The following is a 13,279-nucleotide window of genomic DNA, read 5'->3' on the forward strand; positions in this document are numbered from 1 at the left end:
TTCCACCTCTGTGTATGAGCAGTTTTTTTTTTGTTGTTGTTGTTTTTTTTTTTTTAAAAAAGCCTGTCTGTGTTTAGGTGCAACTTTCCCACTCTGTAGCAGTCCTCCTCAGGTGGAGGTTGGTCCAATGGTGCTAAGTTAACCCTGGAATTTGCTAAAAGCTTCACTCACTCGCTTCACTGCCCCTGTTTCAAAGACTGACTGGGGGGATGCCGCATGTGTATATATATCCTCCGACTCACCACACCTGGGACAACCCGCTTTCTCTTGTGTGTGCTGAGGAATAGAGCTGCAAATGAATTCCACGTCATGCATCTTCTATGAGGTCTATTCCACACTTCTGGCGATATTCTTGGATAATCTATCAGAACAACATTCCTCCTTCCTCCTGTGCCGTTTTAGGTCAAAGGGTGACACTGACTGGAGCATCAGCAGCCGGTAATTAAGTTTAGGTCATGTCTTACACCTCAGGCCGTCTTTGTCTGTCATCTGCCTTATCAGAGGACTGGGAAGTGTGTGTCTTTGTGTGCGGTCATGTCTCGCCTGCTTGGAATAAGCAGAGAATGGAAGAATATTAAAGTAAAAGAAAACTGAGGGGAAAAAAAGAGAGCGTGGGAATGTGATGAAAAGCGAGAGTTAGCTGTGACTTTTTTTTGCTTCCTCTTGCCTTTTAGAGCTCTCACACGCTGACAAGCTGATTTTTTTTTTTTTTTTTTTTCTGTTGACAGACAAGCTAAATTAAGTCTTTTATTTGATACAGTCATTACAACCAGACATGGAGGAGTATCCTTCCTACAGCTTAAGCCTCTCATATCTGTACATCTCTGGGGGTCACATATTGTAAGAAAATGAGTTTATCTATGGTATTATAGAATAAGTATAAAACATACAATGTAATTAACTGCATTTTAGTTGCAGAGCAACTTTGTTTCTGTTTATAATGTTGATATTTAGTCATTTAACCTGAAACCAGAGCCTTCCATGGATTTGTGAATGACAAGAAGAGAAGCATGTGACTCGTAGCTGATAGCACTCTCTTCATCGTGTTTAATATTAACCCACTGGAAACAGGAAGATTTAATAACCTATTCTTGTAAATAGATTTGGTTTTGTTGATATTTAAATGTTAAAAAAAAAAAAAAGAGCAGTGTTACCATGGGCAGTGAATGTCTTTTAATGCTTCGTGGCAATGACCTCAGCTGGACCTGTGTGTGCTAGAAACACAAATACGCTCATGCACACACAACTGGGAACATAAACTTAGTTCATCCTCATTCACTGTCTGTGGATCACTGCATAGACTCTTAACTCTATTGTGCAAGTACATGGGAAAATGAAACTGGAATAATAAAAATATAAAATAATACAAGGCTTTGTTTTGTTTTTTGACAGAATTAAGGAGTTTATGAGGTATTTGTGAAAACAGGAATTTCTAAATTATTGCTGGAAGCCATGTTTTTTGTAATGGTTCAGTGCTAATCTGCAAAACAGCTGTTTAATATAATGGCCTTCGTGTAAAAAATGTATCACCATTTGACTATGGTAATTATTGTCAAAGGAAAAGTCAGATGTCTCAAGAGCTCCCTCTGATGGGGAATAATTCAGCATGTCTGCATACAGGTTTCAGAATCCACTGCACTGTAAAAACATTCATTGTGCTCTGTTTACAGGAAAATTTTATTTTTTTAGGCAACCTGACAAAACTTTTAGCAATTCGTAATTTTTACAAAAAATGTAAGAAAAATATTTAGACATGCTGCAAAGTAAAACTGACACTAAAAGAACAGAGAAGTGACACTTTACTCAATAAAATAATTCTGAAAAACAAAAAACGCTTCTATTTTCACGTACCAGATCAAAATCTTGCATATTATTACTGTCACACATTTTCAACCCTATATAAACTGGACTGAGGTGAAAACGTGGGACAGGAAGAGGACATGTATTTTATTATGTACAAGGTGAATCAAGTTAATACCACAATTGTAAACACGTGTTTCATACAAAAACGCTTTTTATCAGCAAATCGAATTAACTGAATGCAGATTTAATCCCACAATCAAAGCTTACCAAATCAGAATACATCTCAAGTTTATGATATAAGAAATTTGCAGTATAAAGAAATGTAAACCACAGATAAAATAAAGAGAAAACAGTCATTAAAATGGCTTAACCCACGAATTAAGGAAAAGGTAAGATTTCTCTCACACAGGTGTCAAAGGATAAGACGTGGGTCAAAGCTAAAGTCTATTTGTAACGTACCTTACAGTCAAACAATTATTGCTGTCATATCAATACTGCTGTTCCAAAACAAAACAAAAAGACACACAAAATGTTATCTAACCAGAAAAACAGATCTGAAAAGGTTCCCCGTGAAGAGAACCAAGCCTTGTGCACATCGTCTAATCTGTGTACCGTGTACTTTCTCCACTGATGAATATCTCCCATTAAATTTCCACATCCTGACACAGGTAGGTGTAGATGAAGTAAAACATGATACACAATTTTATGCTATAATTTACATTAAATAATATTAATAAACACTACACAGCTAAAAGCTATGCACCACGATTTTGCAACCATTTCCCCCCTTCCTAAAACTTCCTTTTTGCTCTTTTTATTTTGAAAGGTCAAAGGAGGTAATTAATTAAAGAACACAAATTCCAGGCTAATGATTCAGAAAAATTCACAGTAGTTCTGTCTCAAATTGAGGATAATGTGGGAAGGTGACAGTATCAATAACAACAGTTGCTAAGGAGGATGTTTCAGCTATCAATACAAAGGCCTGAATCATGTTTTCCTGTAAACACAGAAAACATAGCAGATGTGAACCGACAACTCTGATAAAGATAATACACTGGAGAAAAGGAAAATAGTTGCATTCTTTGGTGCACAAAACGCAGCCATGGTGGTTTCCTGTTTTACTGATACTGGTTTTGCAGTTGTTTCACTTCTCTTCTAGACAGATCTCTGCTCCCATCCATTTCTGTGGCCTCAGGACTTATCTGAGATCAGAGCACAGTCAAAAGAAGCTGACAGCACCTTGCAGATGGACTGAGCCTGCTCCTGTTCAGACAGATGATATAGAGAACACAGGAAAAGAAAACAAACACATAATTCACTGACTGGGTAGATAACCACAGATGGGCGATTTTTTTAAACGCCCTGACTCCAAAAAAAAAAAAAAAAAAAAAAAATCTAGTAAACTGTTTTATTTTATACTTTGCTGCACTCACTGAACTGCTGCACTGGTACACCCAGATGCTGCACTCTTCTTGTTTTGTGTCAGTGGTTTTGAGAGCCAGGAGGTTCTTCCCTGCACCAAGACCATCGTCATAACACAGCATACGCACTATCAGGTAAAGAGGGTGGCGATGCAGCACATCCTGGACAAGGGTGCAATTAAAAACACTTGATTACTAACTAATTAGCTCAATGACTTTTTCTTTATTTGTATGTGTGGTCAAGAAAGCTACTATCCTCCAACAGTGTGTTTAAAGTAGTAGATCTTAATTTAAAGTTCAAGATTTTATTTAACACTAGGCTAAATTCAGCTCACACTACATCAGTTAAAAAGAAGATTAATGTAAGAAATAGCAGAATCGCTGAAATATCTGTGTAGGCAGTTTTCTGCAGAGGCATGTCAAAAATATAAATTGATGCTCATCTCACAAACCATGCTGTTGGGCTATATTGATGACCCAGCAATACAACAGAGTATAATCAATAACCAAGTGTATATCACAGGTGTGTATTGCTTTGCTACTTACACACTGGTTTAGTGAGGCCACTTTGACGCCGTACTTGGAAACTCCCAGAATCATCTCCTCATCTCCGGGCACAAAAGGCAGCTTTCCATCTTGCTGTGAAAAGGAGCAGATTATTCTCATTGTCATAAATTAATGAGGGAGTATCGACTGCTTTAATTCTGGAGAAAATGTCTTCAGCTTCTTACCTGAGCAGCATCAATGTAGTTGATGAGGTCTAGAGGTTCCTGGAGGGTCTTGCTCATGGCAAACTGTAACTTCTCAATGGCTCCCACATATCTCACCCGGAACTCAGCACATGTGTCAGACACACTGTTACCTAAGAGGGCCCATACATGCAACAATCAGATAGACAAAACCGGAGGAATGGAAGAGGGAGACGAAACAGTTGCTGACTTCAGTGACTTACTTGGCTGACCTGAGCTCTTAGTGGAGTCTGTATCAAGGCTGGCGACGGTGCTTGATCTCGAGAGCCCTCCCAAACTGGAGTCCACTGACTACAGAGAGAGAGACGGTGTGGGCTGAACTAAAACAAAAAGACAATTACACTGTCCTAGGACTTGTGTGTTATTGTACCTTGCTTTTGGTGCTGATCTCGCTGCTTTGTGAGCTGCTGCTGCTGTGGCGCTTTTTGACTTTGCGGAACATCCTTCACCATGACGACCGCATCCAGTCCCGTGGACCTGAACCAACACACAATAGGACTGCCTGCTCAAGTCTCAATAGAGATGATGAATAATTGACAACAGAACATTGTATAGTCTGGGCAAATGAGTGAAGACCTTTAACTACAAAAACCTTCTCAGTTAACCTTTGCAGGATTCATGTACATTATAAGAGTGTTAATTTATCCCAAAGGCAGTTCCTGGATAGTTATGGTTAAACAGATCTGAGACAATGCAGTCACAGACAGGGATCCTGATTAAAATAACCAGGAATATTATTTGAAATATCTGTGAGCAGAAGTTTTGAAGTCCCACAGTAAACAATGTTTCCCTAACTTCAGTTTATTTTGCTCTTTATTCCAACAGTAAAGTAAATAATACCGGAAAACCGAGTGGAAATTGGCTCTATAACCACAGAATAAGTTTCACTTTCAGTTTCAGTTTCCATACTTTCATGTTGTAAGAATTAATTTCATAAATAAATGAGTTTTTTTAAGTTACCATGACCATCTCCCTAGATCCACATTTAACAGATAAGACTGTTACATAAAAGACTAAAGAGAGGAACAGTAAAAGTCCACCTGCACGTTATTACAATAATGTAATAACACTGTAACAAATATTACCATTACGGTCCTAATTATACTCAGTAAATGTCAGAGACCTGAACAACTTCGTTAAAAAAATAAAAGAAACGCAGTTTTGGTGTGAAACCACCTTAATCTGAACTAACAGCCGCCACCACAACCGAGGACTTTAACCACGGGTGGACAAACATAAAGGCGGTGTGTTCCGCATTGTTAACATTATTTAGCCACATGTTGTATAACTGTTACCTGTTGTACCGTGACCGTGTCGGTGAGAGTAAATTTTCTCCCGACACGTCTTGTCTTCTGTTTACCTGAACTTTGACTCTTCAGCTTCCTTAGAGTTTCACAGCCTCCACCCAACCCCACTTAGAGCACGGCACAGAAAAACTCTCTCTAAAGTTGAGAGTCGATAATATCTTTTGTTACGTATTGTATATAAAGCTGACGTTACTTAAACAATGCTAAACATTTTTATTACATTTATACCAATTATATGACCTTAACCATTTGCCCGGTTTCTCTCGGCTAGCTTTGTGTATTGGTAGCTAACTGACGTTTTTCTCGGAAAGTTTGTCCACGCTCTTGTTTCTCGTCGGCAGTATTTTGGCGCACCACCGGAAGTGTGCCCATTGAACGTCCGCCCCCTTCATTCATTTACCAAACACTACAAGATGATCGGATTTATTTTTCAATAATTTTATCTTGAAACCTCCAAAATTTAGCAAATATGGCTTCCAAAAGAAAAGTAGAAGTAATTGTCCCCGCTGAGGAAAGTGACCAGCTCCTCATTCGTCCTCTGTGAGTTCATTTATAGATTTTTTTCCATATGTATTACTAGATTTTAGTGGCTGCTTCTTTGTGTAACCATAATAACAAATAAATGTAACGTTATCTTAAATGCTGTTTTATGTACAGGGGTGCTGGTCAGGAGGTCGGGAGGTCGTGTATCATCCTGGAGTTTAAAGGAAGGAAAATTATGGTAAACATTTTCATCTGTATTGTATACTATGATATGTCTGCTGTTGTTTTACTGTGCCCTGTGTTGGATTTAAGCTGTGCTGACACTACTGCGGTGTTTTGGTTTTGCCAGCTGGACTGTGGGATCCATCCTGGCTTGGAGGGAATGGATGCTCTCCCCTACATAGACCTGATTGACCCAGCAGAGATAGACCTACTGCTCATTAGCCAGCAAGTCTTCTCTTTTGTCTTTTATCAGCTGCATTGTCTGTTTTATATAAATTATAGAAGCTCAGCCATATCCAAACTACACCTGCATCACCAATACTCTACTGACAAAATCAAGTCATTTTTATGACTAGAGATTTGTCCATTAAGGTTGATGTATATTTGTCCTCTTATCAGTTTCCACCTGGATCATTGTGGAGCCCTGCCCTGGTTCCTCCAGAAGACCAGCTTTAAAGGCAGGACCTTCATGACCCATGCCACTAAGGCCATTTACCGCTGGCTTCTGTCAGACTATGTCAAAGTCAGGTAAGAGCAGAGACATGCAGCTCATTTGGAAACACTCTACTAATTTTGAAACATAACTTACAATTGTTTTTTTTAATTATAATTTATTGCAGCAACATTTCTGCAGATGACATGCTGTACACTGAGACTGACTTGGAGGAGAGCATGGATAAAATTGAGACCATTAATTTTCACGAGGTCAAGGAGGTGGCTGGAATCAAGTTTTGGTGTTACCACGCTGGTCATGTGCTGGGAGCTGCCATGTTCATGATTGAAATAGCTGGAGTCAAGGTAATGACTTATTTCTTTCATATATATAATAATGTTTTCTGTTTTAGAGAATTGGTTTGCTGCATAAAAACTACCTGTAGGGCTGTTTAACATTCAGTGTCAATGTCTTTTTTCACTCTGAAGCTGTTGTACACAGGAGACTTTTCCCGACAAGAAGACAGGCACCTCATGGCAGCTGAGATCCCCAGTGTCAAACCTGACATCTTAATAATAGTACGGCATCATGTTTAAACTGAATAATTCATTTGAACAGTATCTTTAATGGTGATCAAACACGTGGTAACTGTTATTTTTCTTTCTGCAGGAGTCAACCTATGGAACTCACATCCATGAAAAGAGGGAGGAGAGAGAAGCGCGCTTCTGTAACACTGTCCATGACATTGTCAACAGAGAAGGCCGCTGTTTAATTCCTGTGTTCGCTTTGGGACGGGCTCAGGAACTGCTGCTCATCCTGGGTAAGAAATCATGTGTGATAGATTTGGACTCTGGAGGTCTCTATGCCATCATTAATTATGGTTTTTAATGAGGTTTGCACTTTTTAAAATATTAATATTGTCTGTTCTGTCAGTTAGAGCTTGTAAGGTTGTCTACCATGTTTCATTGTAGATGAGTATTGGCAGAACCACCCAGAGCTCCATGACATCCCTATCTATTATGCTTCATCTCTGGCCAAGAAGTGCATGGCTGTGTACCAGACCTATGTCAATGCAATGAATGACAAGATCCGCAAGGCCATCAATATCAACAACCCTTTTGTCTTCAAGCACATCAGCAATCTCAAGGTAGACATTGTTACAGATACACAGACCAGTATTACTTTACCCCTGACTACTGCTTCGATAAATGTAGTATTTAAAGGGGCTGAATATCTATTGTGGTGTTTATTTTCTCCAGAGCATGGACCACTTTGATGACATCGGCCCCAGCGTGGTGATGGCATCTCCAGGAATGATGCAGAGCGGACTGTCCAGGGAGCTCTTTGAGAGTTGGTGCACTGATAAGAGGAATGGAGTCATCATTGCTGGATACTGTGTGGAGGGCACACTGGCCAAGGTCAGAGCACAACGGAACAACTGCTGCTTTTCTCAGCCAATCTGTTAACAATAGACAGATTAATCTAGTTTCTTGAATAAATGTGCACTTAATTACATCAGTTTTCTGGTTTGTCTAGACTTAAATCAGCCATGTCTATTAAAACAATTACAGTCGCTTAGTGTGCTGCTTTATATGCTCTGCAGCACATCATGTCTGAACCGGAGGAGATCACCACCATGTCAGGACAGAAGTTGCAGCTGAAAATGTCAGTGGATTACATCTCCTTCTCTGCCCACACAGACTACCAGCAGACCAGCGAGTTTATCAGGGCACTCAAACCACCACATGTGGTAGGAGAAAGAAAAATAAATCATTAGTTTTCTTTCCAGATGTAAATATAAAAGCTTTTGACTATAAATTGATTTCTGAAAATTTATTCTGAGATTCTGGTCCATGGGGAGCAAAATGAGATGGCCCGTCTGAAGGCTGCACTGATCAGGGAGTATGAGGATAATGACCAGGTTCACATTGAGGTCCACAACCCACGCAACACAGAAGCTGTCACCCTCAATTTCAGAGGAGAGAAACTGGCCAAGGTCAATAAACCACGTGTTGTTTCTCTAGAAAAAAAATTCTTAAAAAATACATTAGACATATACTAACAGCTCTGCCTCTGCTAAGGTGATGGGCTCTCTAGCTGATAAGAAGTGCATTCAGGGTCAGAGGGTGTCAGGCATACTGGTGAAGAAGAACTTCAACTACCACATCCTCAATCCCTCTGACTTGTCTAGTAAGTCCTCTTCAGTTTTTCCTCCTGCAGCACAGAACCCCCCTGTCCACCACTGACCTGATGTGTCTGTTTTTCAGCCTACACAGAACTGGCCATGAGCACCGTGAAACAGACCCAGGCCATCCCCTTCACTGGCCCCTATTCACTGCTTGTCTGTCATCTGAGGAACCTGACTGGTGAGACTGCACCAATGAATTTACAGTCTGGGAAACATTTTTTCCAGATTTGAGTTTACATAATACCGACTGTTAATGTCACCTGTCAGGTGATGTGGAAGAACTGGATGGAACTGAGAAAAACACTTTGAAAATCTTTAAAAATATCACTCTGATCCATGAGGTTGGCATGGTGCTGCTAGAGGTGAGCAGTCAAACTACAGAAAAACAATTCAAAAGAATGGAACATCTGCTGTCCGTAAAGAGTGCCGTTTACTCGGCCGTCTTTTCCCCTGTTTTAGTGGATAGCCAACCCTCTGAATGACATGTATGCTGATGCTGTCACCACTGTAGTGCTGGAAGTCCAGTCGAACCCAAAGGCCCAGAAAGGTCAGTTAGGCCAACTGTAGACATATCTTCATGCAGTTTTGCATATTTAAACTAACTGGGGGATTTGTCTTAACTCAATACCTGTTTTACATGCACTGTGTCTAATTAATGTCAGAGTTTAGCTGTATAAATTCAGCGATTTTCTTTGTGTTTCATGTACAGTCATGGAGGCCCAGAGCGCCATTCTGGACATGGATGTCTTCCAATCCCGACTAGAAGTCATGTTGCAGTGGGTGTTGCAGTATATTTATATTAGCTTGTTTATAACATTGTATAGATAGACATACAATTAAAATATGACAATTTAATAGAATGTTATAATCGTCTGATAAACAGTTCTTTGTTTAATATGAATTATTTGTCCTATTTCTGTCTTCAGGGACATGTTTGGAGAAGAATGTGTGGATTTCAGTGATAGTAAAAACATCTCCGTGACAGTAGATAGGAAGACAGTTCACATTTGCTCAGAAACAAGGGTGAGAGTGTTTAAGCCCGTCACACTGACACACAGCCGTACTTGTTGTCGTGTTGCTGTTTTTGTGGCTCTTTCTTACTGACTTTCTCCCTTCATCAGTCGGTTTGTTACGAGGATGAATGCACAGAGGACGACTCCCTGAGAGAGATGGTGGAGCTGGCGGTGCAGCGGCTCTATGACGCCCTTAACCCTGTTATCTGACAATGGAGACAAGAATGCAGGTCTGCAAACACACTCAGCCAGCTAGACAGAGGGTGTTTCCCAATTCCATTAGGGTTAGAGTTAGGTTGACTGGAAGTTGTTCCACTTTTATAATGGGCATCCTGAAGTTCTTATTTCTGCTCTGAAGGAGGAGCTATAACCAAGGACACATGAGCACATCCTTTGCAGAACTCTGTTACAGATTTAACGTGCCCCTTTATCTGAAATCACTCTGTAATTGAACACCTCGCACTAAGCATTGAAAGAAAGGTCGCCTCGTATCTCTTTAAGCATCTCTCCATGTCTCCTCTGGCCTTGCTTCTTTTGCTTGCATCTTATGTGAATGGGACTAAGTCACAAAGAAAAGATGCAAGTAAGGAAAGAGATCCACAGTTAGTGGAATTGGGAAACACTCAATGTGTGTCGAATTTAGATACTTCTATCAACTTCGTTGAAAGTTAAGTTTGTTTTTGTGTGCTAAAAACTGGAAAACATGCACTTGTGTAAGCTATACCACTACACTACCAGAATAGTTTTATCTCATTGTATTATCTTATTGTATTATCCCACATCCATTTGACAAATCAACACAAAGCTGTTGAACGATCTTTGCTTTAAGTATAGATCCACATAATTTGCCCAGTCTGGTTTGGTGTAGATGAAGACAGCCAGGCCCAGTCCCTCTTTGTGAATGAAATGTGAAGTCTACACTGGACTTTTATGAATCAATGGAACCATGAGGAACATTGACGTCCTGTGAGCACAGAACTAGCATGTAAGGGAAGGAAATAAGCTATGTAGATAGGACTTATTTTCATAGATTCATGCTGTTCTTTTATAAAGGAAGCACTTTTAAATATTATATACGTTCAATAATTTCATTGTATTTGTGTGTAGATGCCCTGTAGGTTTTTCTTTGATACTGGTGTGCACTGATACGACATACTTGTTTACTTTTACCTGTGAATTTTTAATATGTGTGAGCTCATTGTGTTATGCTTAAAACAAACTGTTACGTAAATGTGTGTAGTCAGTCTGGTCTGGTCAGTTATATTGTCTGTGCTTGTCTTTTTCTTATAATTAGTTCTGCAGATGTTTTCAGATTTTAAATCAGTGTTATGATGAAGAATGTTGGTACATATCAACAAAAATAAAAGACCTGAGCGGCTTGTGTTTTACTGTGCTCTGACAGGCACTCATTATAAATCATTTATTCGTTCAACAATCGGACAATCTAACCATTGATTTTTACAATAAATAGCTCCCAAGGCACATTCTTTAACTTAAATGCGGATAAACTTACAGTTCATTTTTACACCCGTTAAATGGGCTCTCAAGCTTTGACTGCTCCACATGTGGGTTTCTTACATCGATACAAATATTCCTCATGTAGGAATAAACATAACCTAAAGAAAGATACACTCTGCTTTATAAAAGCCAAAAGTGTTCAACGGTAACACTACCAGGTTGGAAATCAACCACTGACTCTTCCTCTGTCTACATTTGATGGTATCCTGACAACATGGCTGACAGTGGGTCACTGGGCGAAGGACAACCTGAGCGACAGAGTCTGGACAGTACAGGATAAAACATCAGATATGGAGCATTTTTTGTTACAAACGAACAAACACTGTATACACAATGAGAAGTTACAGGACTTAGGTCTAAAGTAGATGCTTCTCTGCACATTTAGGTCTGCAACTATAGATCCCTGTCAGTGTTATGACCATCATTTGGTTTAGTAAATGCCAAATGGTGAAAATTACACCACATACAGTAACATAAGGAAATTCATATTGTTCGTATTGTTCAACCAACAACCCAAAGCCCAGGAATAATCAATTTAATGTGACAAGACAAAAGTGGCCAATTATGTTACATTTGTTCTGGATTATGACTTAATTCAGTGATTATATCTCATATTTCATCATATGATCAGGTGATCATTGCAGAACTTGCAGGTTTGATCTTAAAAAAACCCAAAAAACTATTGCACTGTCTCCTTGGACAAAAACATAATGCTGTTATGAGACACTGAAAGTGATGAGGTTAAGTTTAACTGCAGCCATATCATCAGCTCTGTCTGTAGCGGTGTGGAGGGTGAGGGTAGACTTGTGTCGGTGTCCAGAGATCCTGCCTGTGATCCACCTAAACCCTCAGGACCGTCTTATACTGATCACCAACCCCACAGCCATCGCCAAAAGCGCCGCAACTCCCATCTCCATCATCCTGCCCATCTTCTTCTGGCCTATTGTCTCCTGCTTCTTCTTCATCATCTCCTCTTTGCGGACCCGGATGTCCCTCTGTCTCTGCAGCTGCTCGCCGTAGTGCGACTTGTAAAACCCGTCAAAGTCGAAGATGCCTCCTCCACTGCCTGCGCCCACCACGGACCGTCGGCGCTCGGTTTGCTGTTTGGCGGAGCTCCCGGTGGCGTCTTTTGCGGAGGGTCTTGGTGTCATGGTCAGGTCTGCCTGACTCAACAGTCCCCGGTCATATTTCTTCCGGAGCATCTTGCTCCCCAGCACCGTGTAGGCCTCGCTGATCTCCGAGAAGCGGACGGTGGCCTCCTCGCTGCCGGCGTTTCTGTCCGGGTGGTAGATGAAGGACTGCTTGTAGTAGGCGGTTTTTATTTGGGCTTGAGTGGCAGAGGGCGACACTTCCAGGACTTCATAGTAGCCTGTTTTGCTTTTATAAAGGGGCTCGGATCTGGTTCCGTTGCCGGAGTACTCCCTGATAAACATCAGGAGGCTGGAGGTGCAGGGGACCCGCCGACATCTGGCTGTACCCGGGTACCAAGTATTTCCTTCTACACTGTGACCCCGGGTCTCGTTAGAAAATGAATTTTCTTTGTGTCCAATGTGATAAAAATAACTCCTAACTTTTTCCTTCTCATGCACATCGTCCACAGTCCCAGTCCGAGGTGTCCCCGTGTCTTTTCCAGCTTCACACGGGTCACCACCGTGAATATCGCCCACCAGAGCCCCGACCGACACACAACGAACCTGCACGGCCCTGCCACGTCTCCCCCGCTGACTTCCCAGCAGGTAACAGCTTCTTACTTTCAGTGCAAAGTCGCAGAGTCCCCGTCCGGACCGCAGCCTGACCTCCGCCATGTTTGCGGGGAACGAAAGCAGCTCGGGGAGGCTGGTGGGGCTGCAGCGCCCCCAGCGGTGAGTAGGGAGAACTGCAGCTGTCGGTACAGACTACATCCTCCAAAACCACCACAGAGTGTTACTGGACATGATTTGAAGGGGGCCTCACAGCTGCCAGTGCAAAAACCAAACCATGAGGTCAAAGGAAACCAGCAAAGACTTAAACTTTAATCAGGGTTTTGTTTAATCATGTTTAAATTATCAGTTCCTGGGAATGGTTTTGAACTGTGTTTTCAGCTGAGCCATTAAAATGATTTGAGGACTGGTCCAGAGGGGGGCAGCAGCGCAATAAGGATGC

The 13,279-nt window shown here is 41.0% G+C and overlaps 3 protein-coding genes across 5 annotated transcripts; 1 reads left to right on the plus strand and 2 right to left on the minus strand.

The window, feature by feature from the left end:
• Positions 1-1,925: 1,925 nt before the first annotated feature.
• itgb1bp1 (integrin beta 1 binding protein 1) lies at positions 1,926-5,587 on the minus strand. Of its 3 annotated transcripts, none has more exons than XM_026309801.1 (7): positions 5,269-5,587; positions 4,344-4,450; positions 4,186-4,264; positions 3,956-4,086; positions 3,771-3,863; positions 3,237-3,386; positions 1,926-3,066 (listed from the first exon to the last, which is right to left on the minus strand). In XM_026309801.1, exons 2-7 carry the CDS (start codon positions 4,413-4,415, stop codon positions 2,995-2,997), a joined length of 597 nt encoding a protein of 198 aa, XP_026165586.1. In that variant the 5' UTR covers positions 4,416-4,450; positions 5,269-5,587; the 3' UTR covers positions 1,926-2,994. The 3 variants fall into 3 exon arrangements, with proteins under 3 accessions (XP_026165586.1, XP_026165578.1, XP_026165570.1); XM_026309793.1 differs by having other exon boundaries at positions 4,177-4,264; positions 5,334-5,585; XM_026309785.2 differs by having other exon boundaries at positions 4,177-4,264; positions 5,269-5,584.
• Positions 5,588-5,599: 12 nt separating this feature from the next.
• On the plus strand, positions 5,600-10,969 carry LOC113131965 (cleavage and polyadenylation specificity factor subunit 3). Its single transcript, XM_026309751.2, has 18 exons — positions 5,600-5,820; positions 5,938-6,001; positions 6,113-6,210; positions 6,385-6,513; positions 6,606-6,783; positions 6,907-6,996; positions 7,088-7,238; positions 7,390-7,565; positions 7,678-7,836; positions 8,022-8,168; positions 8,262-8,414; positions 8,500-8,608; positions 8,686-8,784; positions 8,874-8,968; positions 9,066-9,153; positions 9,316-9,382; positions 9,533-9,629; positions 9,728-10,969. The coding sequence occupies exons 1-18, from the start codon at positions 5,750-5,752 to the stop codon at positions 9,827-9,829; spliced, it is 2,073 nt and encodes a 690-aa protein (XP_026165536.1). The 5' UTR covers positions 5,600-5,749; the 3' UTR covers positions 9,830-10,969.
• Positions 10,970-10,997: 28 nt separating this feature from the next.
• Positions 10,998-12,991, minus strand: LOC113131973 (uncharacterized). The gene has a single exon (XM_026309760.2). It carries the CDS (start codon positions 12,940-12,942, stop codon positions 11,986-11,988), a length of 957 nt encoding a protein of 318 aa, XP_026165545.1. The 5' UTR covers positions 12,943-12,991; the 3' UTR covers positions 10,998-11,985.
• Positions 12,992-13,279: the final 288 nt, after the last annotated feature.

This window comes from Mastacembelus armatus, chromosome 22 (assembly GCF_900324485.2).
Source record: "Mastacembelus armatus chromosome 22, fMasArm1.2, whole genome shotgun sequence".
Classification (NCBI taxonomy): Eukaryota; Metazoa; Chordata; class Actinopteri; order Synbranchiformes; family Mastacembelidae; genus Mastacembelus; species Mastacembelus armatus.